General features: G+C 39.1%; 1 protein-coding gene across 1 annotated transcript in view; it reads right to left on the minus strand.

Annotated features, from left to right (window-relative positions):
• Positions 1-23875, minus strand: part of LOC141415489 (uncharacterized) — a 95563-nt gene that overhangs the window by 53458 nt on the left and 18230 nt on the right. Inside the window, exons 4-5 of the mRNA XM_074052204.1 lie at positions 20029-20098; positions 15157-15275 (exon numbers count right to left, since the gene is read on the minus strand). Coding sequence (XP_073908305.1) covers positions 15157-15275; positions 20029-20098 — 189 coding nt within the window. The remainder of the gene's footprint in view (positions 1-15156; positions 15276-20028; positions 20099-23875) is intronic.

Here is a 23875-nt window from a genome sequence, read left to right on the forward strand (position 1 = left end):
AGGGCAGCTATGGACATGAGTGTTTGAGGGGAGAAGGGCTGGGGTCCATAGCTCATGGGAGCAGACTGGCTTTTAAAGGGAGTTTGGTGACAGGCAGATCTGGAGCTCCCACTGGCTTCTGTTTCCTGATGTGAAGCAGGTTCATCGGCTCCAGGTGGGGGGTGCTGGAGCCTAATTTGAGGAAGGCAAAAAGATGAAATGGTCATGGACAACAGAACAGGTGGAGATGGGCAGAATCCTGCAAGACTGAAGGTTTTGGTGATGATGCCCACTTGAGGCATATGGCCACCAATTACATACAGGTCGTAGTTGGCCTTGTGTCTTGTTTTTCTCCACCAACACTGAGCTGCTTGGGTGCAGGCACAGAGAGGCCAGAAGATTAGGCTAGCTGAAGACTGGCATTTGACCAGTATTCCCCAGAACCTAGGGTTCAATAAACCCTGGTGAGGCTGGCAGAGTGGCTCAAGTGGTAAGAGTGCCCGCCTAGTAAGCATGAAGTCCTGAGTTCAAACCCAACAACTGCCAAAAAAATTTTTTAAGTTAATCTAGGCCTTGGGCTGGTGGAGTAGCTCACGTGGTAGAGTGCCTGCCTAGCAAGCATGAGGCCCTGAGCTCAAACCTCAGTGCTGCCCCCAAAAAAACAAAAGATTTTAACTCTGGTGAATAAATAAATGCTACTGGAATGCAATGAAAAACTGAAGCAGGACTACAACTCAGCAGGCAGCAGGTAAGAGCAGAAGTAAGGAGAAAAGGACTGGATCCCTGTGTGGCATGGAGCATGCATGGCACCATAGCACTGAGTTGTAGCCAGATCACAGGTGGTCCAGGCTCCCTGAGGAAGAAAGGCCAGAAGTCCAACACTGACTTCAACTCCCCATGGAATAATAAGAGCATATCATTGATGCTGGAGGGCCCTGTAGTGGCCACTGACGAATATCCTGTCCACAGACCCAGGGGCAAGTACAGGAATCAGGGTGTTCTGTCTCTTAATTTATAATAGCTTCATTAATTCTATCTTCATGTTTCTGTCTCTATAAACCATTTCATGGTTTTGCGCTAGGTTCTTCATCCAGCCATCCTACACCAACAGACACTATCCTCAGGCCCCTTCCTCCATGAGACCTCTGCCCTACAGTAGGTCTTCTATCTCACCCTCAGATCTGTTCTCTGTGCCTTTCCTTTGTAATACTTGCTGCAATTTACTTTCCTTCCCAGCAAAACTCCCATCATAAATCACTTATATTTATGGCCTCTGTGTCCTCATCTCTCTCTCTTCAACCCACTCTACCAACAACCATTCATCAAGGTCAATAAGAGCCTCTGCATGACCAAATTCAATGGTGACCTCTCCATCCCCATTTTACTCAACTTCCCAGTTAATAATCTCTGGCTATACCCTGTCCAACAGGAAGAATAGTGGCACATCCCCACCAACAAAGATACCACATCCTGAACCCCAGAACCTGTGAATATGTTAAAAAGCAAAAGGTAATTGAAGCAGCAGATGGAGTTTAAGTTGCTTATCAGCTGACCTCTCAAGAGGGAGATTTTCCTGAATTATTCAAGTGGACTAAGTGTAAACAATACAGACCTTAAAAGTAGAAGGGTGGGGGGCCTAGGAACGTAGCTTCATGGTACAGCTCTTGCCTAGTATGTGTTCCATCCCCAGCAATGCCAAAAGAAAAAGCACTAAAAGTGGGAAAGGAGAGAGAGAAGGAGGAGAGGTCAGACTCAGAGAAAGAAATGTGAAGATGGAGGCAAGCCAAAGAAACTCTAGGTTGCAGGTTCTGAGAATGGCGAAAGAGGCCACAAGCCACTAGAGAGTGGTGCAGGAGGAAAGACTGTCCCTAGAGTCTCCAGAAAAGAGCACAGCCCTGCCACACCTTGATTCTGGCCCAGTAAGAACCATGTCTGGTGTCTGGCCTACAGACCATAGATAATAAAATTTGTGTTGTTTTAAGTCACTGAATTTGTGATGCTTTGTTGAAGCAGAAAACTGAGGTGCCACCCTTAAAACCTGTTTTCTCAGCTTCAGTCTCACACCTGCCTCGTCACACCACTGCTGTGGCCTCTGCAGCCACTTGCGCTGGCTCCTCCTGCTCTGCACAGGTTCACGTCCCCTTCTCCATCTATCTTCTGCACCAAGGGTAACCTCATGTAGCCCACAGCTTTAAACACCACTGGTACACCGATGGCTCTGCAATGTACATCTCCAGACAGGACCTCCACCCAGGTTTATGCACAGCAGCCCATTCAACATCACTCTGCTGTCTAACCAACATTTCCCACTTCACACGTCCCAGAAGAGCACTGTTTGACTCCCCTGCCCCGTTTTCTCCTCCCTCAGTCTTCCTTGTCTCAGTGATAAGACCACCAACAGTGCAGAGGGCTCATTCTTCTTTTTTTTTTAGTACTAAAGACTGAACCCAGGGCCACATGCATGAGCGATACCACTTGAGCCACGCCCCCAGCCCAAAGGGCTCTTTCTTGGGCTTTCCTTTCCTTACCCTACATCCAATTCCCCAGGTTTGATAGCTCCATCTCTAAAATACTTTCACTTCTCTCCCTGTTCTCTGCCACCGTCATCTCTTACCAAGACACCAATGACTGTAACAGTCTCCTAACTGGTCTCTCTGCTTCCTCTGATAGCCCCAGAGCAGCCAGAGAATGACCACAAAAAGAAAACTCCACATGGTGTCACCTCCAGAAACCTCATCCTATGATGACTTCCCACTGCCTAAAACTAAACCCCAAGGCTTCATCCCTATGCAGCACTCCTAGATCAACCTGGTCCACCTTGCTAGCTCATCTCCCACAAGGCCACTCTGCTCTAACCAACAGTGTCTTCTTCACTCTTCCTCAAACTAAGCACTTTCCCGCATTAGGGCTTTTGCAAAGACTATTCACTCCACCTAGAATGTTATTCCTCCAGATCCTCAGGCAGCTGGCCTTCCTTCATCATTCAGATGTCGCTCATGTATCACTTCTAAAGGTCTCCCATAACACTATAATACATCCACCTAGAGTGCTCACCTCAGCATCCTGTTGTTTTCTTTTGAGCACTCTCTGAAACTCTTCCCTACTTATTCACTTATGTTCTAAAATGTACGCTCCACAAGAACAGGACTATGCCTGTCTGGTACCCTCAGTATTTCCAACCAGTGCCTGGTACATAGTGGGCCCTCAAAAACATTGCTGAATGCATAAATGATGGCATGAAGTAAAAGACAGTATTAATATGCAGTCAGTAAACATGATGCCATGGTTACTGTCAAGAAAGACCTAACATACAACATGTTATGAGAAAACTAGACTACAAAATTGCGGGTGAGTAGACCTATTCTGGGTAAATAAATGTGCATGTACATATACACATACATGTACACATGCCCACACCAGCACAGAAAAACTTCTGAAACACAACTGTGTTTCTGATGGCCGGACTCTGAGAAGAGCAGCATTTTCTCTAAGTGCTGTATCGTGGAAAGCTGCAGGTGGGGAAGAGCATCCCTCTTTCCCAGGCTGCATGTTTCCACCTGCAAGCACTCCTACACAGAGGATGATCATGGCTTCCTGCCTCCCCTCGCTCACTCCTTGGTGCCTTTCCCTGACTGAGGAGTCTGAGGTCTAGACTGAGCATATCTGCCTCGCTCGATCCTTCCTTTCTTCCTTCCTTCTGCAATGCTGGGAATCTGTGGGCATTTAGGGAGCACACATTTGCTCCTCTCTGCATCACAAGTTTTTGGGGATAGTTCCTATGGATCTGTTGGGTGCTACAGTGACTATTTCAAAGGCAGGTTGTTTAATTCAGGGATAAAGAGCAGTCCACTTAAGCAGCAACTTAGCAGCAAGTGTTGATGGGTTCCTCAATCATTCATTCAATGAACAGTCCGTAGGCACTAGTAGCAAGGTGCTGGTCTAAACTTTCAGGCTCCAGCAGTGAACACACAGATGAAGATCCCTGTCCATACAGAACTTACAGCCTAGCAGGGGCAGCCAAAGGACACTCAATGAAAAGACATCAGTCATCAGTGTATTGGATGATGACAGGTGCTAATTCCAAAACTATCCTCATTTATGAAATAAAAAATACATAATCACCACAGCAGATTCTTTGAATTGCTTGAGGAATGGATTATTAAAAACTGCAAATGTTTCAATATAAAAAAATTTGATTAGTAATAATTAAAGTATTTAACAAAAATGAATCTTAAATAATCAGGAGTTAAGAAGTCTAAATTTTGTTCCACAGCTCAAAAACAGAATTCTAACACACACATTAGCAAGTGTCTTCTGATACCAGGAAAGACAATCAGTCATCACACAGCTTAAAGATGTGTCAGGAAAATGGGAGTGACTTTACTCAGATATCAGTTTTACAGATCCTGCCTAATTTCAAGCCATTTCAATGAACCTTTTCTCAGAAATGGGAAGCAGAAGGCACTTTCCCATTCTTTCAATGCCTTCTGAACTTTTAAAAAGGTAAACAGACTTAAGTGTCTTCCCCCTTCTTTTCTGGAAAAGTGTCCCCTGCAGCCTTTTTGAGTAAGAACCCGAATGGCAGCTGAAAAGCCTCCTCTGGGCCAGCTCCCAGGAAAAGCCCCCAGACACTACGAGGGTGTGATCCTTCCACACTTTATCCTGGGGCCTTCTGACTGACCTTGAATCTCCTTAAAAAGGAGCACTTGAGAGGCAGAGGCAGGAGGCTGGAGAATTGGGAGTCAACCTGGGCTACATGGGGAGATCAAAAAACAAAAAAAGCCAGGTGCACTGGCTCATACCTGTAATCTCAGCTACCTGGAAGGTAGAGCTAGGATGATTTAGGTTCAAGACCAGCTCCAGCCATAAAACAAAACAAAACAAAAGTTAATGAGACCCTATTCCAAAGAACAAGCCAGGTGTGGTGGTACATAACTATAATCTCATCTATCCAGGAAGCAGAGATGAAAGAATCTCAGTCTGAGGCCAGCCTTAGGTAAGAATATGAAGCCCTATCTGAAAAATAACTAAAGCAAAAACAAAGGCTGGAGGCATGGCTCAAGTGGTATATAGTTCAAGCCCTAGTACCACCACAAAAGTGTGTGTTGGGGGGTGGGAGCAGGAATGCAGACTAGTACCCTGTATGAGTTACACAGACAGTAACAGTATAGCTCAAGTGCTGACTATCCCAATCATTCCCTGATTCCCAGCCACTCAGACCACCTGCTTCTCTTTTGACTTGGCACTACAAGTGGCCAACTTCACCTAGACAAGCTTCCTTATTTCTTCCACAGACACTTCTTTTTCCTTCCAAAGAACTCCTTTGGAATTATAATGACAGCAGAGTTACATGAAGCTGGACTACTGCAGTTACAGGACAGATGCCCCATGCATGCACACAGTGGCATGCCCTACCTTCATCTTGTTCAATTCCCCAGAGCTGAGGTTCTCCCAGTTCCCTCCTTTCTCCTCAAATGTAAATTCTCGGTTCTCTACATTTTACACTTCAACATACTTCAGCAGGTCAGCAGAAACCCATGAAAGTACGTACCTGAAGTTAACATCCTTCCTTACAGACGAACAACCCCCTAGACACATTTCTGTTTCACCACATTCACCCTGGCCCGTCTGCTAGAAGGGAATTCTTTTTTGCATTTTGTTGTTGTTATTCACTTGATTTTCTTTTTTAATTTGGTGATACTAGGGTTTTAACTCAAGGCCTCATGCTTGCTAGGAAGGCACTCTACCACTTGAGCCACTCTACCAGCCCTGATTTTGTAACTTTGTAAAAGAATTAACACTGGAAAAAAACTTGGGTTATTTTTAGGAACAGCTTTTAAACACTTCAACAGAACTTGTCCTTGTAAATATCTGGTAGGCTGGTAGATAGGTAGATTATGACATTTAGCTCTCAGCTACTTGGAAGGTGGACCTAGGAGGATTTAGGTTCAAGACCAGCTCCAGCCATAAAACAAAACAATAACAAAAAGTTAGTAAGACCCTTATTCCAAAGAACAAGCAGGTGTGGTGGTATGCAACTATAATCTCATCTATCCAGGAAGCAGAGATAAGAGAATCTCAGTCAATTTCAGCTACCAGAACCAAATGGAGATATAAGAGAGGGAAGACTATCCATCATGCTACCACCTGGAGAGATATCAAAAAAAACACAATGTTCCCACACACCCCATTACTACCACCCCTGCTTTAAAAGGGCTGCCTAAATAACAAGACATTAACAGATACCTTACTTAAGTACCCCAAAAAACCCACTTGCATTCAGCGATGCTTTGAACTTACTGGATAGAGAAAAGGACTCTAGGAAGCTCAACTGTATTCTCATAACCAAAGTACACTGAAATATACCTACACGGTGTGGAGACAGCAAAGCTGAAGCTAAGATCAAGTAATGTCAATTAGGAGACACTGTAGGTAGAGCAGCATCATTTAAATGGGTTTCACCTGGGTACATGTTAGAACCACACATTCTCACTAGGCGTGGTGGCTCACGCCTGTAATCCTAGCTACTCAGGAGGCAGAGACTGGGAGGATCTTGGTTCAAGGTCAGTGAGGGCAAAAAGTTCCCAAACCCTATCTCAACTACTCACCTGTCATCCCAACTACTCAAGGAAAGCGCAAGTAGTAGGATCTTGGTATGCGCAGGCAGCTGACCTGGGCATAAATCGAGATTCTATTTTAAAAACAACAAAAACAAAAAGGGCTGGTGGTGTGGCTCAAGTGGTAGAGTCCCTGCCTAATAAGCAGGAGACCCTGAGTTCAACTCTTGAGTACCACAAACAAACAAACAAACAAACAAAAATACAGACAGAAAAGGAAGACATGCATTCTCAGACCCTAGCCAGATCTACTGGAGCAGACATTCACATGGATCCTGGCAGTCTCCAGGTGACTGTGCCCCACTCAAGCCTCAAGTCCACTCAGGTAAAGAATGCCAGCTTCCCTAGGTAAACCTTCCCTTCCCATCTCAGTCTACCTTACCACAGGCTTCAGCTTCTCCTCTATGGAAGTCACCATCACCCAAAGTCTCACTCCAAGTATCCCTAAAGGGTGTGTGGATCAATAACATTCTTGCACAGTCACAGTTTTGACTGCACTAAAACCTCTGACTTAGACAGTGTGGACCCAAAGTGGATCCTCATCTGCACCTTAACATTTTTTAAATGCAATCTCAGGACACAGGACAGTAAGTTATAACCTGGACCAAAGGACAATCTGTCCAAACTTCAGCTTCAGGACTAAATGAACATAGAAATTTCAGAGACAATATAAAAGAAGAACCCAAGATCCTGAAAAACAGGCAGCCTGCCCCCAAGTTTGCTAACCCCATCAAGTTCAGAGGCTGTTTGGGTGATGAAAACATTCTGGAATTAGGAAATGGGTGGTGGTTGTTGCACACTGTGTGGATATATTAAAAACCAGTGAACTGTACACTTTCCTAATAAAAATAACAGAATGGTTAACAGTTGAGGGGCTGGCAGAGTGGCTCCAGTGGTAGAGCATCTAGCAAGCATGAGGTCCTGAGTTCAAGCCCCAGTACCATCAAATATATATCCATATATACATATATTAGCTGGGTGCCAGTGGCTCACGCCTATAATCCTAGCTTCTCAGGAAGCAAAGATCAAGAGGATCTTGGTTCAAAGCCAGCCCTGAGCAAAAAATTCACCAGACTCTATCTTGAAAATACCCATCACAAAAAAAGGTTTCGCACAGTGGCTCAAGCCATAAGAGCACCTACCCAGCAAGTGTGAGGCTCTGAGTTCAAACCTCAATGTTGCCAAAAAAAAAAGCTGAAAAATCTCACCTCTAATCTCAGCTAGGCAGGTAGTGTGATAGAGGATCACTGGCCAAGGAAAAGTCTTATCAAAAATGTTACAACCTTACCCAAAAAACAGCTAAAGGTAAAAGGGGCTGGGGGTGTGGCTCAAGTAGCAGAGTACATGCTTATCAAGGCTAAGTTCAAACCCCAGTTCCTCCAAAAACATTGTAATCACAAGCTGGACTCCAGTCTCCTGAAAGATCCTATACTCTCAAACAACTCGGAAAGCAAGAAAAGTCTTTAAAGACAAATCTTCAACAGACACTGAGTGCCACCACCTACAACTCAGAGATTGGGCAGGCAAGTGTCCTATATAACACACGCGACAAGATCCTGCTCTGCACCAGTTCCTAATGCTTTTTAAGACAGTAGTGGGTCTCAATTCAGGCTTTGTGGAATGATTATCAGGGATACATGGTTTACAAAAGATTTTTAACTTCACATCTTAATTTATAATTAGAAAAAAATAATACCTACTACAAAAATATTGACAGAAAACCCCACTGTCCAAGTTGGCAAGCCGTGACTACATTTGCTTACGTGCCACTTACATTGCTCTTGGGCTAACGAATGACATATTTGTACCAGAGCCTAACGTGGACTTAAAACAATGCTTGCTCTGCAAAAAATGATCTCCCAATGAGGAAAAGGGGTAGAATGACTGAAGGGCACAGGATAGTACTACACACCAAATTCCAAAGAACCCATTTGAGAACAGCAAGTATGATATTCATATTGCAAGACACAATTTAGTTTTAGCAAACACCATCCATTGCATTAACTAACATTGTTAATGTATATTGTATTGCGTTTGTAGCTTCTATTTATATCTGAGTATTATGTTGGTAAGAACTCCAAGAATAAAGAAGCTTATAGAGTTTGTTGTGGTTTTATACATTTCATTCAACAAGCACTTACTGAACAATGACTATGGGCTCAATATTCTTCTGGGTGCTGCATACTAAAGTAATCTAATAAAACAGCTAAAGTCTAATCTGAAATTCACAGGAATTTCCTCCCCTTTACCATCTTATTCAAATGTTATAAACATTAATCTCTACAGGTGAGAGCTGCTTCTTTTCTTTTCCTCAGTCCACCCTGCCTGGAATAAGTGGTCTTCGCCTGTTTGTCCTCACCAGTGCGGAAGGATAGAGCTTCCAATGTATGTACAGAGGAGAAAGTGCCCACTTAACACAGCTTGCCTAATAAACACCCCTGTGCTTACCTGGGGCATAGAATATATTTGGTTCATTTCATACTGCTAAACTGAATACAGGAATTATATTTAACCCACTGTCACAAATTATCACATTCAATTTGAAACTTAATTCCATATATTGTATTCACAAATCAAACCAAGTTGGTTCTCTGTGTGCTGTTCATATGTGCATTTTCACATTTGCAATTTAATTAGAAAGGCCCTGCCTGGACTCAGAAAATAATCTGGGACCATTCAAACCACGAGCTCCTTTAAAAACTAAGCAAAACAAAGCCATATTTCAGTGTTAACTAACTTTCCAGGTCATCAAAGCCAAAATATCTCTCTGGTCTTTCTGATTAGAGCACTACTAGTGTTTTCCAGCTAAGCTCACATTAAGACCCAAATGATCTCCTCCAAAATGTGGTTCTGTATTTCAAAGAGCTAACATGTAAATACACTAGCAAAGCAATCACTGAAAAATTATAGTCCTAAATCCATGACTTTATGAAGTTATACAAAGGAAAAAATTAAAAACACAAAAAGCACTGTATCTAATATATGCCTACACACCAAAAAAAATTGATTTGAAAGATCTCAAAAGGTAGCTTATTGTTTAAAAAAAACTGAAGTGAAACTATAATTTAATAATTCTCACAGCCTTCAAATTAAAAGTTCACTTTTCCTAAAAAAGTATTCAGGATTTAAAAAGATAATTCTCCCTTTACCCTGAAACAAAAAAACCAACCAAACAAACAAAAAACCCCACTATAATTATACTCAGGTTTCTCTTCAGGATCTTAAAATGCGGCTTAGAACGTATCATCTCTGTGACCTAAAATCTCTGTAAAGATTTTTTACCATTAAAAATCCATTTTAATATGACAACCTGTGAAGATGCCACCAAACTGAAAACACACGGTGCTGTTTTAAGTGTCAGTACAAACAATTCCATCATGTTTGCTTACTGTAGAGAAACTTTGTACTAAAGGGAAAACAAAGAACATTAATAGTTCAAAAATTGTAGCACACGAAAGTGATTTGAACATATTGAGGGCAAACATTTTCAATATAAAAGATTGATGGTACTACACTGGTTTAGCTTTGGAAGAATGCCATCTGAAATCTAGAACTGGAGAATCAGGAATACAGTAGTTATATTTTAAGTCAAACAGCTAATTAATGACTAAACAAAAGAAACTCCAGTCTAGACAACATGTATGGAGTACAAATGAATGTAATTATGAAGTAGTCATTTATGCAATCAGAAACTTGCATTAGCATAATTATTTCTGGCTTTGGGCCTTAAAAATATTAACTTAAAATGCAAAAACCTTGTACTAGTTCACCCAATAAAGATGTGAATACCAACTGAAATAAAAGTTGATTCCATTAAAGAACAAGCACTGTGCTTAATATGTTCTTTCTCCCCTGCCAGGGAAATAAAAATCAGGCCTTGCCCTCAAAGTATACACAGGAACAAAATTTCTTCATTAGCTGGATAATTTTCTTCATTATCCAGAATGCACATATTAATATTCATTATTAAGAAGCAAAACTATTTCCACAAGAAATGAGCGCTACTTTAAAAAATATAAAACCATGCAAAAAAATAGTTTATCATACTTAAAATGCAAATGAATAAAGAAGCCAAATAATTCTATAAGACAGAAGGATTAGAAGTCCTAATAGCAATGAAATCTTGGAAAAGTCCATTTGAAAATGATCTTTGGGACAGAACAGGAGGGAATGAATGAGCCCTGAAGCCAGGCAGCCCAACTCTGCAGCTCTCTTGACTCCAGAAGCACTATTTCATATCCTGTGGGACTCGGGCTTCCTCACCTGTACTATGAGGATAAGGGTTACTTCTAGGATTGTGTGTGACTGCACACTGTAAAGGACTCAATAGTGGCTATCAAACAAAAAATGTTCAATGAACATTAGCTTCCACAACTACTGATGTAGTCACCATCATCATTTCCTTCATGGTCTTCAGAACCTGAGGAACAATGTTCGTGGTTGAGAAAGCATGACCTAAAGTTGATTTGTTTTTCGATGCAGCACTTCATTTATTTTGAAGTTGCAAATACTATTCAAGAAGGGCAGGAGACTTTATGTATCCCAATCAGTTAGAAAAGGTTAAAGTACCTTAACTAGACTGAGGATCTCTCTTCATCTTCTCAAAGTCTTCCTTTTAGTGACTTTCAGCTTCACCAAACACTTGGATATGAACCTACAATACTAATCCTCCATTCACTCTTTCTAATTCAAAACTACATTACAGAATGGATTTGCTGAGCACACTAATGTGGTTTAGAGTGATGGGGTCTTTAATTAAAGGCCTAGACAACAAATAATAGAATGAAAGTTTCTAGGGGGGGCTGGGGATGTAGCTCACTGAGAGTAGGGTGCTTGCCTAGTATGTTGCAAGGCCCTGGGTTGGATCCCCAGCAATGCCAAAAAGTTCCTAGGAATGAGTTAAGTAACAGAAGAAATGAAGTTCAGAAACTTGATAGTGTGCTATACTGACCAAATTATTTAACCTGTCTACCTACACTCCCTCATCTCTAAAAGGAACTGTGGCTCATTTTACAATCTTATTTGTAAGGCTTAGAAGTAACTATATAAAGTACACAGTCACTACCAAAGAACAGGTACTCAACACATGGCAACATTTTACAGGACACAATCTCATTCTCGCTTTCTTAACACTCAAACACATACACATTGAAACTTGCATTTTTTCAAATAACTTCAAAAATGTGAACACAAATGTGAATAAAGGAATTACTTAAAGTTCAAGAGTCTAGCCAGGTGCTAATGGCTAGTGCCTGTAATCCTAGATACTCAGGAGGCAGGATCAATGTCAGACAAAAAACATTAACACAAAAAAGGGCTACCAGAGTGGCTCAAGTGGTAAAGCGCCTGCCTTGCAAGTATGAGGTCTTGAATTCAAACCTGAATACCAAAAAAAAGTTTAAGAGTCACATTACACCCAAGAGTTCCAGCTCTGTGTGTGTGTGTGTGTGTGTGTGTGTGTGTGTGTGAGAGAGAGAGAGAGAGAGAGAGAGAGAGAATACAGAGAATATGAAACAACACTGGAGACGGAGAAAGATGAGAGCTGCAATTTCTTACACACAGGCAATTCTGGCTGCCAGTTGTACTCTGCAAACAGACTGTGTAGAAGTGAGATGGAAAACACAACTCCACTATGCACTCCACTGCTCTCTGGCCCACACACATCTTCAAGTACAAGCCCCTTATCCCAGGAAGTCAGATCTAAAGAAATTCAGCTTTTGTACAACACAGCTTCACAGTACAAGCTGACTACTTCATGTGGCCCTCAACCAAAATGCAGTTATTCCACTTTTGAAGGAAAATGGGCTCTTAACAATGGCAGTGTGACTAGCTTCACTTTGTGAGAGTGTCAAGGGATCTCTCAGAAACAGTGACTAAACAAGATTTTCCTCACCTAGGACTAGAAAGCCCCTGTGAGAAGTAAATCCATCGAACTCAGTTTCTTTCAGGTTTGAATGTCACCATGAATGACGGCAGGCTGAAGAGTATGGGGAAAATGCCAATGCCCAGGAAGACCAAAGAAACAACTAGTTTAGTAACTGTACTGTTTTCTTCCTCCTATTATCCAAGGCAGCTTTTAAAAAGCAAAGAAACAGTAACAATGACAGGGTATCATCTCTGTATCACATCCTATGGCATTAACAGCTCCTAATGTAAGTTAAGTCTCCCACCATCATACTTAGTATTCCTTTCTCCTAAAACCAAGAAATAGAAAATGGGGAAACATGCCAAGGTCCTTTACACAGAAATATGGGCCAACCTTTAAATTCAGTTCTCTCCTAAGAGTTTTTGTCAGTGCTGAACTAACAAATTACTAAAAGAACAACCAATCCCAAGGGGAATGGATGCTGTGTGGCTGCCCTTGTTAGCTGTGCTGCCTCCTGCTGTCTCCACCCTTAGAAACACACCTTCTCTGTTATGCTTACTGTAGCAGCAATCACCTGCTCAAAGCAATCCACCTTTTCTCATCTAGATCCCCAATTTCACATTTCACAGAAAGAGGGATGCATTTTCCTCTGTAAGCTGAGAGAAAGCAACCTGTGGTCTCCAAAGGAGTCAACCTCATATTCTTTAATCTTGTCCTCTATAAAAATTCTTTATTGGTGTTTTACAATAAATAAATATGTGAATGATGAACGATATTGCTCAAAATTTTTAGCTTAAGCCACCAATCTAAATAAGCTACCAATTAAATTTCTGATATGGTTATATCTACTTCTGTAACTCTTAAGGCCAACAATTTTAATCATTAGACTATCTGGTTTCAAATATAATTTTAAATTATAATTATATTATCAATTCTACATGGAATATAATACTGGAAAACATATATTATGTGTTTTCTAACAATTATAAAGTAGAACTAACTTATAATAATATTGCATCAAATTTATGTCTCAGGGAATATTAAGAATCTTGAGGTTCCTGTTTTTTTGGTTTTTTAAGTGGGGGGGGGACTGGGGTTTGAACTCTGTACTTCAGGCTTGCAAAGCAGGCACTCTACCACTTGAACCACACCTCTAGCACCATTTATGCTCTGGTATTTTGGAGATGGGGTCTCTAGAACTATCTGCATGGGCTAGCCTCAAGCCATGATTCTCCCAATTTCAGCCTCCCAAGTAGCGAGGATTATAAATGTAAGCCACCAACACCCGGAAGAAACTTGTGTTTTTAAGTAATTCATAACCATGTAGAGAATTACTGGATGGCTTCCAAATTTTACTATATTACTGATAAGAGTTACAGTCCATGATTAAGACTAATTTTTAATATATTTGCTTTCATGTCTAAAATGTATGACACTGTCAATTAAAAAAACTGGTTAAAAACATAGGCCTCTAAAGTAATGTTTGTCAACACAAAAGTATTCTACCTAAAGGGCAAATACCATTCATGTAAATAATCAAAATACATATACCTTAAGAGAGATTTAAAAATCAATTAAGACAAGGTAGCAAAGCTGAAAGGTTCTAGTATTTAAATGCTTAACTTGTGAAAAGTACAGAGACTTTCATCCATATAACCTCCCACAACTCAAAAACAAAAGCATTCCCGAGTTAAGTTGAAACAAAAGAATCTTTCAAAATTAAGGCTCAAAAGCATTGTTTTCTTCTTGTGTCCTAACAAAACTGAGTAACTATCAAGGGTAGGAAGCTGTATTTTAACCTAAATTGGAAGTAAATGTTGAACAGGAATGGACCTAGACCAACTTGTCAAAACTAGTTAACTGCAGCCATTTGAACTTAAAGGAATATAATTCACATATTGATGGCCATATACCCAATTCTCAGCAGCACAGTAATTAGTATTACCTTAAATTAAAACAGACACATATCCAATTCTTATCCACATTAATGGCTATTATCCTAAATTTAAAAATTCAGAAGTCAAAGTTAAAAAAAAAGATGACAAGGTAATATGGTCCCATATTAAAATTTACCAAAAAAGGAAACGTCACCCAAGAAGATAAACTTCTGTTCACTCTATTTCATTGATTTACTTTTTATCTGGATGCCAAATATATAATCTACTATTATTGCCTTTGGTTCTAATAAAAATTCCTATGATTAAGGTAACTCAGAGAATTCTCCAAGCAAACTTTCTTCACCAGAGAGGACTAAAGATGTTTTGCTCATAAGGAGCCTGTTCTTCCCAATTATAGAAACTTCACATTGTTAAAGCGCTGTATTTTCTGTGAAACACTGGGGCTGCACATTCATTCATTCATGACAACACGGGAACTAATGATAATGTTTAAATGAGAAGCAGATAGGGTTAACCACCAAATGCAAGACGCCAAAAGGCAAGAAAACACACAGCACAGAAACTCATGTTACCCTGGTTAAGTCAGCATGCACATTTTACATTTCAATGCAAGCCAAGCAGATCAGAGACAGGTCAGTCCACATGTTGGTTCCTGTCCAATCCAGATTAATCTCACTGACAATTTTCTAATTCAGTATTTTTTGAATTTCAAGTTAATATAAAGGAGTGCTATGAGAATAGCCTAGAAAGTTTGCCTTTAAAATAGTTATGCCCTTAAAAACAGTGATTTATCTACCTCATTAGTGTTCCAACGGTGCCCCTCTTTTGGTAAACTTGAACATTTCGGCAGACATTCAAGCAGCTTTTTCGGTAAAAAGATTTTTACATGACTACTATTGCTGTTCCCATGATCATCTATAAAGAAGAAAACAATAAATTCAGAGAAAATAAGAAAAAAGCCTCCTTTTAAGTACACTGGCAAGGTAAGAAACAGCAGCTCAGTTTAGTAGCTGTAAGACCAAGAGCATCAAAGGGCCTCTAGTCTCCATTCCTCTAGGTTGCACTTGCCTACACTCTTATCACATGGATGGCAGCAGGAACCTGGCTGTGAGGTTCTAAAATAGGATTGTGTTTTGCCCCAACACAAGCAAGCGAACAGGGAATATCCCAGCAGCTGCCCATAACCAGAATATTACTTTTAAAGATCCTTTCCCCATGTTTCCATGAAGTACATCAAAACTGCAAAATCATTTAATTCCACAAAACCCATAAATCTTTTATTAACTAGTTGAAAAGGTTTCAAGATTCTTAGGTAGGAATTGTAACACATGACTACTTTATTCATAAACTATATACAACTTCATCCCTTAGAACACAAATGAAATTTATCCTTTCAAAAGCAAATCATTAAACTTATAAGGAATTAAACCTATAGTTGGCTACCAGATAAGACAGAGCTGGCATTTCCATCCTGAATCTAAAAACATATCACTTTAATTAACTTGATTTACATGTACATATCTGTAGAACTATTGGTTCTTCAGCTACATCATCAAAATGTAACTCTTCTAAATGAGTTAGAGAAAAATGATTACTTTTAGACTAGACAGTGTGTCTGACAACTTGGTAATCTGTCTAGCTGGTGCTTTCTAGAAGAGATCATTTCTTTAGATCACATTTATTTCAATCACTTATTTACACTGTATTTATTATCCCACTCCTGTAACACATGTCCTCTGCCTGGTTCAAAACTCCTTGCCAGCTGTGGCAAATTTAGGCCAAAAGTTTCAAATTACATTTTAGCTAATATTAAATGAAATCCCAAATATACATATAAAGGATACAATGCATAAGTAGGTACTAAGGAACACTGAAGACTGGATTTGCTCTAGTTGGACAGTTTTATCATTTTTTCTGGTATTAGTAAGATATAATAACAACAAACTCAAGAGTTAAGATTCCAAGAATCTACCCCACTTCTGCTACAGTCTAATTGTGTGACCTTGGCTAAGTTACTTAATATTTTCAGTTTTCCCAAATCATTAATAAGAGAATTAGAGATCACTTCATTCTCCTTCATGTACAAATCCCTGTAAAATTTATAAAATCGATCAATAATTTAACACACCTTGCAATTCAGCAATCTTACATACACTGATAATGTTAAAAGTAAAAAACAGTATTTCCTGTTATTTACTATAATTTTGTTTGGCAGAGTCTATTTTTTGGAACATGTAAAAAATATAAAAGAATTAAAAAATACTTTCTAAGGTCATAAAACCTTCTCCAAACATTTCTCATCTGATTAACACATTTCTTCTCATGGAAAAGATCTTAAAAGGGAAACACTGGGCATAGAAATAGTCTAAAAAATTTACTACATCATACAGAATACTTTATAGGGATGAACTTAAGACTGAGTTTTAGTGCACTAAATCTTTTTTGGGGCATGAACTACATAACCAACTGAATTATAACACCATCATGTATTTCTACAACAGTATAAAAACTTGGAAAAACTTAAAAACTATTTTTAAGAATCTAAAGTTTTAATTTGATAGCAAAATAAGATTAAACTCTTTTAAATATTTTGCTTAGAAACCAAGAAAATTGTTGGACTAGGAGAAAGTTCTGTACTAACTGCACACTGTAACATCTTTGTAATTTTATGTGCTCATGCATGCTCCCTGCACTCGATCTTCCCAAGGGAGGTGCCATGGGCTATAAAACTTTAAAGCAAAGAAGACCAAATCATAAGAGCCTTTACCTCCCTTCTCTCTGCTCCTAAAGTGGTTTTATTCTCATTTTTTAAAAACTCCCATGATATATACGATTTCTAAAGTAGAAATAAAATTCTAAAATCTATATTCAATTCAAATATTCAATATTTACAGGGACCTTATAAGAAAATACCACTAGGCTATGTGCTCAATCAATGCTTATGCTTTGCATATAAACAGTCATATCCCTGAGAAAGCAATTTGTTTAAAGCAGAATTCTCAACACAAATGAAAAGAATACTAAACGCTGGCTTCTGTCTCTCTGTGCTCACAACCTGATGTTAATTTCCTGTCCCTTTAAGCCTCTTTAAAGAGTCCAGCTGCCCTGTGGTAAATACAGTGTGAGGGGGGGTAGGGGTTCTCTTCTCTTCAGTATAACTAACAGCTATAGGAAAAGCTTTGGTCTTCTGCTCTGATACCAAATCAGGTGGTGGTGATTTAGCCCAAAGGCTTTTAAAGAGAAGCAGAAGGCTGTGTAAGCACTGTCTCAATCAAGTTTCTAAAGACAGCACTTTGTGGGAATGTGCAGTCAGGGGTTAAAAAGGAAGAGGAGTATGACAGGGCAATGGGTGCCCTAATCAGTTTTTAAACTGTGCCACTTCTACAATTTTAGGTTCATACTGAATATAAATTGGATGTTTTAAAGAAACATAAACATGGGTAAATTTTCCCACTGCGCATTGTGAAGATGGCAATTTCAATACTGGAGAAAGAATTATTAGGAACTTGAAAAAGCAAAATGCTACACCTCCTACTTTCAAATTTCAGTGTTTCAGGTTAAAGTGTGATAAGGAGAAACTTTGCTTTTATACTGGAAAAGAACTGCTCATGTGGCAATACTGCATAAAAATGGGTTTTTTTAATTAAAAGCTACTGTTTCATGCTTTTAGAACAGCTATAAATGATTAAATAATTAAATACATGTGCCAGTTTTGAAATCTAGTAACAGTATCTTAAGTTAACAAAAAAATTAAGGTATACACTGGTTTCAATTGCATCTCAGTAGTCAATTCAAAGATAAACTTTGACACTGCAAAACGGGAGTGCCAACCAAATGGCAGTAAAACATTTCATTAGCATTATCTACACATATGCATGTGTGATAGATGACCAAAATAATCTTCTAACCTACTTCACAAAAAAACATAACTAGTGAAGCTCTTGAAATTGACAGATGATTTACTTGGTTGACAGTTACAATTCTGGAGAATGAACCATCCTTTCTAGTCAACCTTCAGATATTTTCTAAATGATAATTTTATAGGTATAGTATAATTTAGCTAAATCTTTCTAAAATGTACAAAAAATGCTCATTCACTTCATTAAGACAAAAAATATTCCTGCTTCTGGTTTTATTTCTAAAAACTTGACATTCACAATGCCCAATCCTTTATTTAAATCTAAATCCAGAGATTTGTATTTGACCTGCTCCTTGAACACTCTGACTTCTACAAGGGAAACTGTAAGTATAATGACTCTAACCTAGATATGATACATCTATTTTGATTCATAATAAAAATTAAATAATTTTGGTACTATAAGCAATGATGAACACTTACTCAATCAAGTTGATTAGGGTTAACTTCTCAACCTCTAGACCAAACTGTTCAAAATGAATTGGTGTATCAGTGTATCCACTTGCTAAATCTTATTAGGAATATATCTGATCAGTAACTTGGAATGGTAAGACTAAAGGAAGCTCTACAATCTCCTATTTAAGTATAATTATTATGTGCTCAGATTTAATTATTGGGACAGGAACTGGTTTAGGAAAACATAAGCACACATTGTTGCATTCAAGGCAGCACAGTGCTCACAGCAACAAATACTTCCATGACTAATCTACAACTTTCAAATCACTACTCATCCAAAGTAAACATTAATTAAGCACCAACTATGTGCCAAGCATTGATCATAGTCTGCATTATTCTTTTCCAGACAGTCTCCAAAATGAATTAAACACAGCTGTAATTATCCAAAATATTTTTGAAGGTTAAAAATAAAAGAAAGTAATTTTTAAGCAGAAAAGCATAGCTAGTTTTGCTACTAAACAACCTTTCTTTCTCCTTTTCATAGAGCTATGCGATCAACACATGGCACCCTCCTATTTTTGTGTGGTCCAGATGTATCTGTTTACTATCAATCTGTTATTAAATTTCTGGTCCAGGTTTAGGTCAACTCATAGCTTGGAGTCAATAAACTTCTATTTATCTGTATTTACATTTTCAATTTAAAAAAATGTAAATGGAGGCACATAAACCCTGTGATCTATCACTTCAATTTAAGCTTAGACACATCCTCTCCTACTGTATTTCACTGGGTTACAACTTGACCTGCATATGATCAAGTGAATCTCTTTTCTATTATTGATCAGGGGGCAAACATTTGTGGGACTTAGGCACCCAGAAAGGACTTTACACTGTGCTCTCTATCTCCTCATGATAAAACATAAAAATTTAATCACTCCCACTTTTCAGATAGAGAACCTGAGGCTGAGATTAATTTGCCCAGGATTCAGTTACAAATGGCTCAAAAGGGATTCAAACATGACCCGTGGTTTTCCCCACAATGCCACATGTTCTTACTCTATATCACCTGGTACTGGACTCCAGAACTATAAAACTGTATTACGACCAACACAGAGTGCTCTGACTTTTCTGTGTGACTGAATCCATTGACTTTTTGAATCCCCACAGAAACATGAGGAAATTTCTACTAACCCCAAAAAGATTAAGTAACTTATCTAAGATCACACAGCAGTTAAAAGGCAGAACCCAGGCCTTCTAAAGACCTGGTCAAAGACTGTTTCACTGCACTGTGATGAAGGAGTGACTCTCACTGCCAAACCCACCCCTTCCCAAAAGTCAAAAGCTTTTTTCAAATCCTACCTTCTATAGGTGGCACGGTGTTGAGAACACAGTAGGTGCTAGTTCCGCAGAATACACTTTGGGAAACGCTCTAAGGAAACAGAAAATAAAATGTAAAACTAATCTTTGAAAAAGATATATTCTGGCTCTTCTGTGATTTTCCTGCCAAAGATGCAAAACCTAAATCTAATCATAAAGAAACACTGGACAAATCCAAAATGAGGAACATTCCAAAAAATGACTGGCTGGCAATTTTCAAAGTGTCATGGGCACAAAAGTCAGAAAACACTGAGACTGTTCTGTGTTAAAGAAGACTTAAGAGATAACTGAATGTGTCCCAAGGTTCTGACTGAACTTTTTTTTTACAAAGATCACTGCTGGGACAATAGGCAAAAGGGAAATAGGATTTGAGAATTAAATGGTAAAAATGCCTCGGTGTTCATTTCTGGATTTTGATTACTGTATTTTAGTTGTGAAGGACAATGTTCTTGTTTGTAAGAAATGCACAAAATATTTGAGAATGATAAAAATATTGCCAACTTACAAATGGCTGGGTGAGCAGGGCCAAGTTCTTTGCACTGCAAAGATTGTTTCAAAACTTAAGGGGGTGTGTATGTATAAGACATCTATGCTCGTGAACATGTATTACTCGTGTAGTTTTTTAATGGGACACATGTGCTGTGGATAGAGTAAACATTTACTAAGAACAGATACTGTACGCATTTTGCAGTTAGTCAGATCAACATCATTAACCATTTCCCAGCAATATACCCAATACCCAACTCACACAAAAGAATCTGCACTGAGTGCCAACAGGCACTATGGCAGACAGAGTAAGTCAAGAGGAAGTTGGAAGACATAGTCTCTGATCTCAGACCACTTCACTCAGATAAAATTAAAGTTTTAAGAACATATACAATGGTAACTTTAAAAATAAAAAAAAAAAATGGGTCTTGCCACCCAGCAATCCTACAAAAACTTTTCTTATGGTTGCAATATTAGGTAAAATCCTAAGAAAACTTTTCTTATGGCTGCAATATTAGGAAAAATTTTAGATTATTCATCCTAGTTATAAGCCACACATTCCTATACTTAGAAAACAAAAGACAGTTTACAACTTCAACAATAACCCGTAACATTTTATATTTAAAATATAAAGAAAGAGCTCAGTTCTACTAGTTATTAGTTGTCCTTGGAAAGTAACTGAACCTCTCTGTTCTACCTCATCAACAGAAAGGAAACATGACACTTCTCTCTCCTATGTCACAGGGCAGGTGAGGGAATTAAATAAGATAATATATGCCAAAGTGTTTTAAATTCAAAAAGAACTCACAACTATAAAACACTACTGTTAATAATCTTTAATAACCTTAAGATTTCCTAAGAATAAACTGATGATTGCCTGAATTTTTAATGCCAAAAGGAATGTTAAAATCTGATTAAACTGACTTCCATGTATTTCTAATTTTCCTCTCCCTTATATCCATTATCAAGTGCTTCAGAAGTCAAATTATTGTCAGGGCCCATACAATAAATCTTTCCCCATAATATGACTCCTAGAAACCAGAATAACCATCAGCTCTTTAATTCTTTCTTTTGTTTCTGGAAAATTCTTATTGTAGGATCTCTCTCTCTCTCTCTCTCTCTCTCTCTCTCTCTCTCTCTCTCTCTCTCTCTCTCTCTCTGCCCTCCCCCCCACCAATTAACAGTAGCCGCTTATGGTAATAGCCTGTAGTAACATCTGGATCCCAGGATTCTCCCTATAAATTCTGGCCTATCCTCAGAATGTTAGTTCTATCTATGACCACGAACATGGAATTACAGTTGATTATGCAAAGCAACTGATGTGAAGTCAACAGAACCCCAACTTCCTCTAACATCTGCCACTTTCCAGCAGCAGACTCCTAGGTCACACGAAGATAACATCTAATCTCTATGCAGTTTCTGAACTCGAACTTAAAAAGACATCTTACATTCAAGGCTTAACACTTTCTGGCTTTCTATTACTGAAAATAAATAGCGTAAGATAACTTTTCAAGACATCTTCACAATGGTCTTAGGTCAAAAGTTTAAAAATCACTAATGGTTGGTCGGATGCAGGTGGCTCATGGCTGTAATCCTGGTTACTTGAGAGGCAGGAAGTGGAAATCAGGGAGGATCAGAGTTCATGGCCAAGGCAGGCAAAAAGTTCATGAGACCCCATCTCAACCAATAGCTGGGCACAGTGGTTCATACCTGTCATCTCTCAGCTATGGCAATAAGCTTATAATAGAAAGATCATGGTCCAGACTGGCCTAGGCAAAAAAAGCAAATCCCTATCTCAAAAATAACAAGAGCAAAATGGGATGGAAGCGTGGCTCAAGAGGTAGAGAGCCTACCTAGCAAGTGCAAAGTCCTAAGCTTAAACCCTAGTATTGCAGTAAAAAAAAAATCACTAATACTTGGTAGGACATATGAAAAAACAGCTTCACAAAAAAAGATTTTCACACTGAACTTCAAAATCTGATCATTAGTGGTAAAACATTCCAAATAACAAATAGGAAGACGTAAACACTAAAATAACATACATAACATAAGTATTATAGGCAAAAACCAAGCATGCTTTCTCCACAGCATTGCCATAATAAACAGTCTTAGTAATTAACTATAGGAAAGGCACTCATGTAAGTTGAAAGTAAAATCTATTAAGTCCTTCTAACCTCAAAAACTCCAGGTTCTCAAAGCAAATAAGCCAAAGCACAAGAAAATGTGATTGGTAACAAGTGGAAGTAGATACTCTGGTGCCAGGCCCTGTTCACAGAATCACATACTGAACCACCTCGAGATGCCTTTCTGCATTACTATAATGGCTTTACCCCCTGAGGAAGTAGGAGGGCCAGTCCCAAGTACCTAAAAAGCGGGAGTGGTCTATTCCTGTCCCTACTCACTGCTAACAACACAACAGAATGGAAATGCAAAAGCATTCAAGTCAGAGAGAGATGGTTTCAAGTCCTCCCTCAGCTGCAGAAGTCCTGCTGTTCTTCCTGGCCAAACCTTCAGTTCATGCAGGCCAATGGTCCTTCAGGAAGCCCCTGGTCCCAGAATTATGCAGCCCCACAGGTACTTTCAGAGTAGCCTATCTCCCTCCCAAAAAACACATGCCTCCTTATTGTCACTCCTTCCATTTGGTCTATATATATGAAAGAAGCACCTGCCACATGCCAGATACTGTCACAGCTGAGACCTAGCAGGGAACAGGAGGGCAAAGGTCCTGCCCTCCTGGAGGAACATTCCAGAAGGGCAAGGCAGACAGTAAGAAGGATGCTAACTGGGGTAAACATTATAAAGGAATTTTTTTTTTTAAAAAGAGGTGCATTACTGTGAACACTCTGGGTATTTTCGCCTTGTTCCTGAACAGATTATCCATGATGGAGTGAAAGGAATGCTTGGTTAGAGCATCAAAAAAGACTAGATTCTGTCACTAACCAAATCAAGGGTTCTCAGCCTCAGGTGGTCACTTGATCATTGATTTTTTTAAAAATTCTGATGCCCAAGATGCAATTCTGACCAATTAGGGCAAAATGTCTGGGGAAGGGACCCAGGCACCAATATTTTTTAAAGGTTTCCAAGTGATCCCAGTCTTGTGACTCTGGGTAACTCTGACTTTCTTGGTTTTCTCAAAAGTCAAATGTGAGGGTGACCTTGAGCAGGGCTTCTTCAACTTTATGGGCATGTGGTCATCTGAGGATCTCATTTCAATACAAGTTCTGATTTACAGGTCTATGTGGGACAAGAGCAAATGCTTCTAACAAGCCCAAGGTGATGCCGTGCCAAGATTAACAGTCATACCTTACTATCGATAACCAGATGATCAACCTAAAAGATCAGG

Source organism: Castor canadensis, chromosome 13 (genome assembly GCF_047511655.1).
Source record: "Castor canadensis chromosome 13, mCasCan1.hap1v2, whole genome shotgun sequence".
NCBI lineage: Eukaryota > Metazoa > Chordata > Mammalia > Rodentia > Castoridae > Castor > Castor canadensis.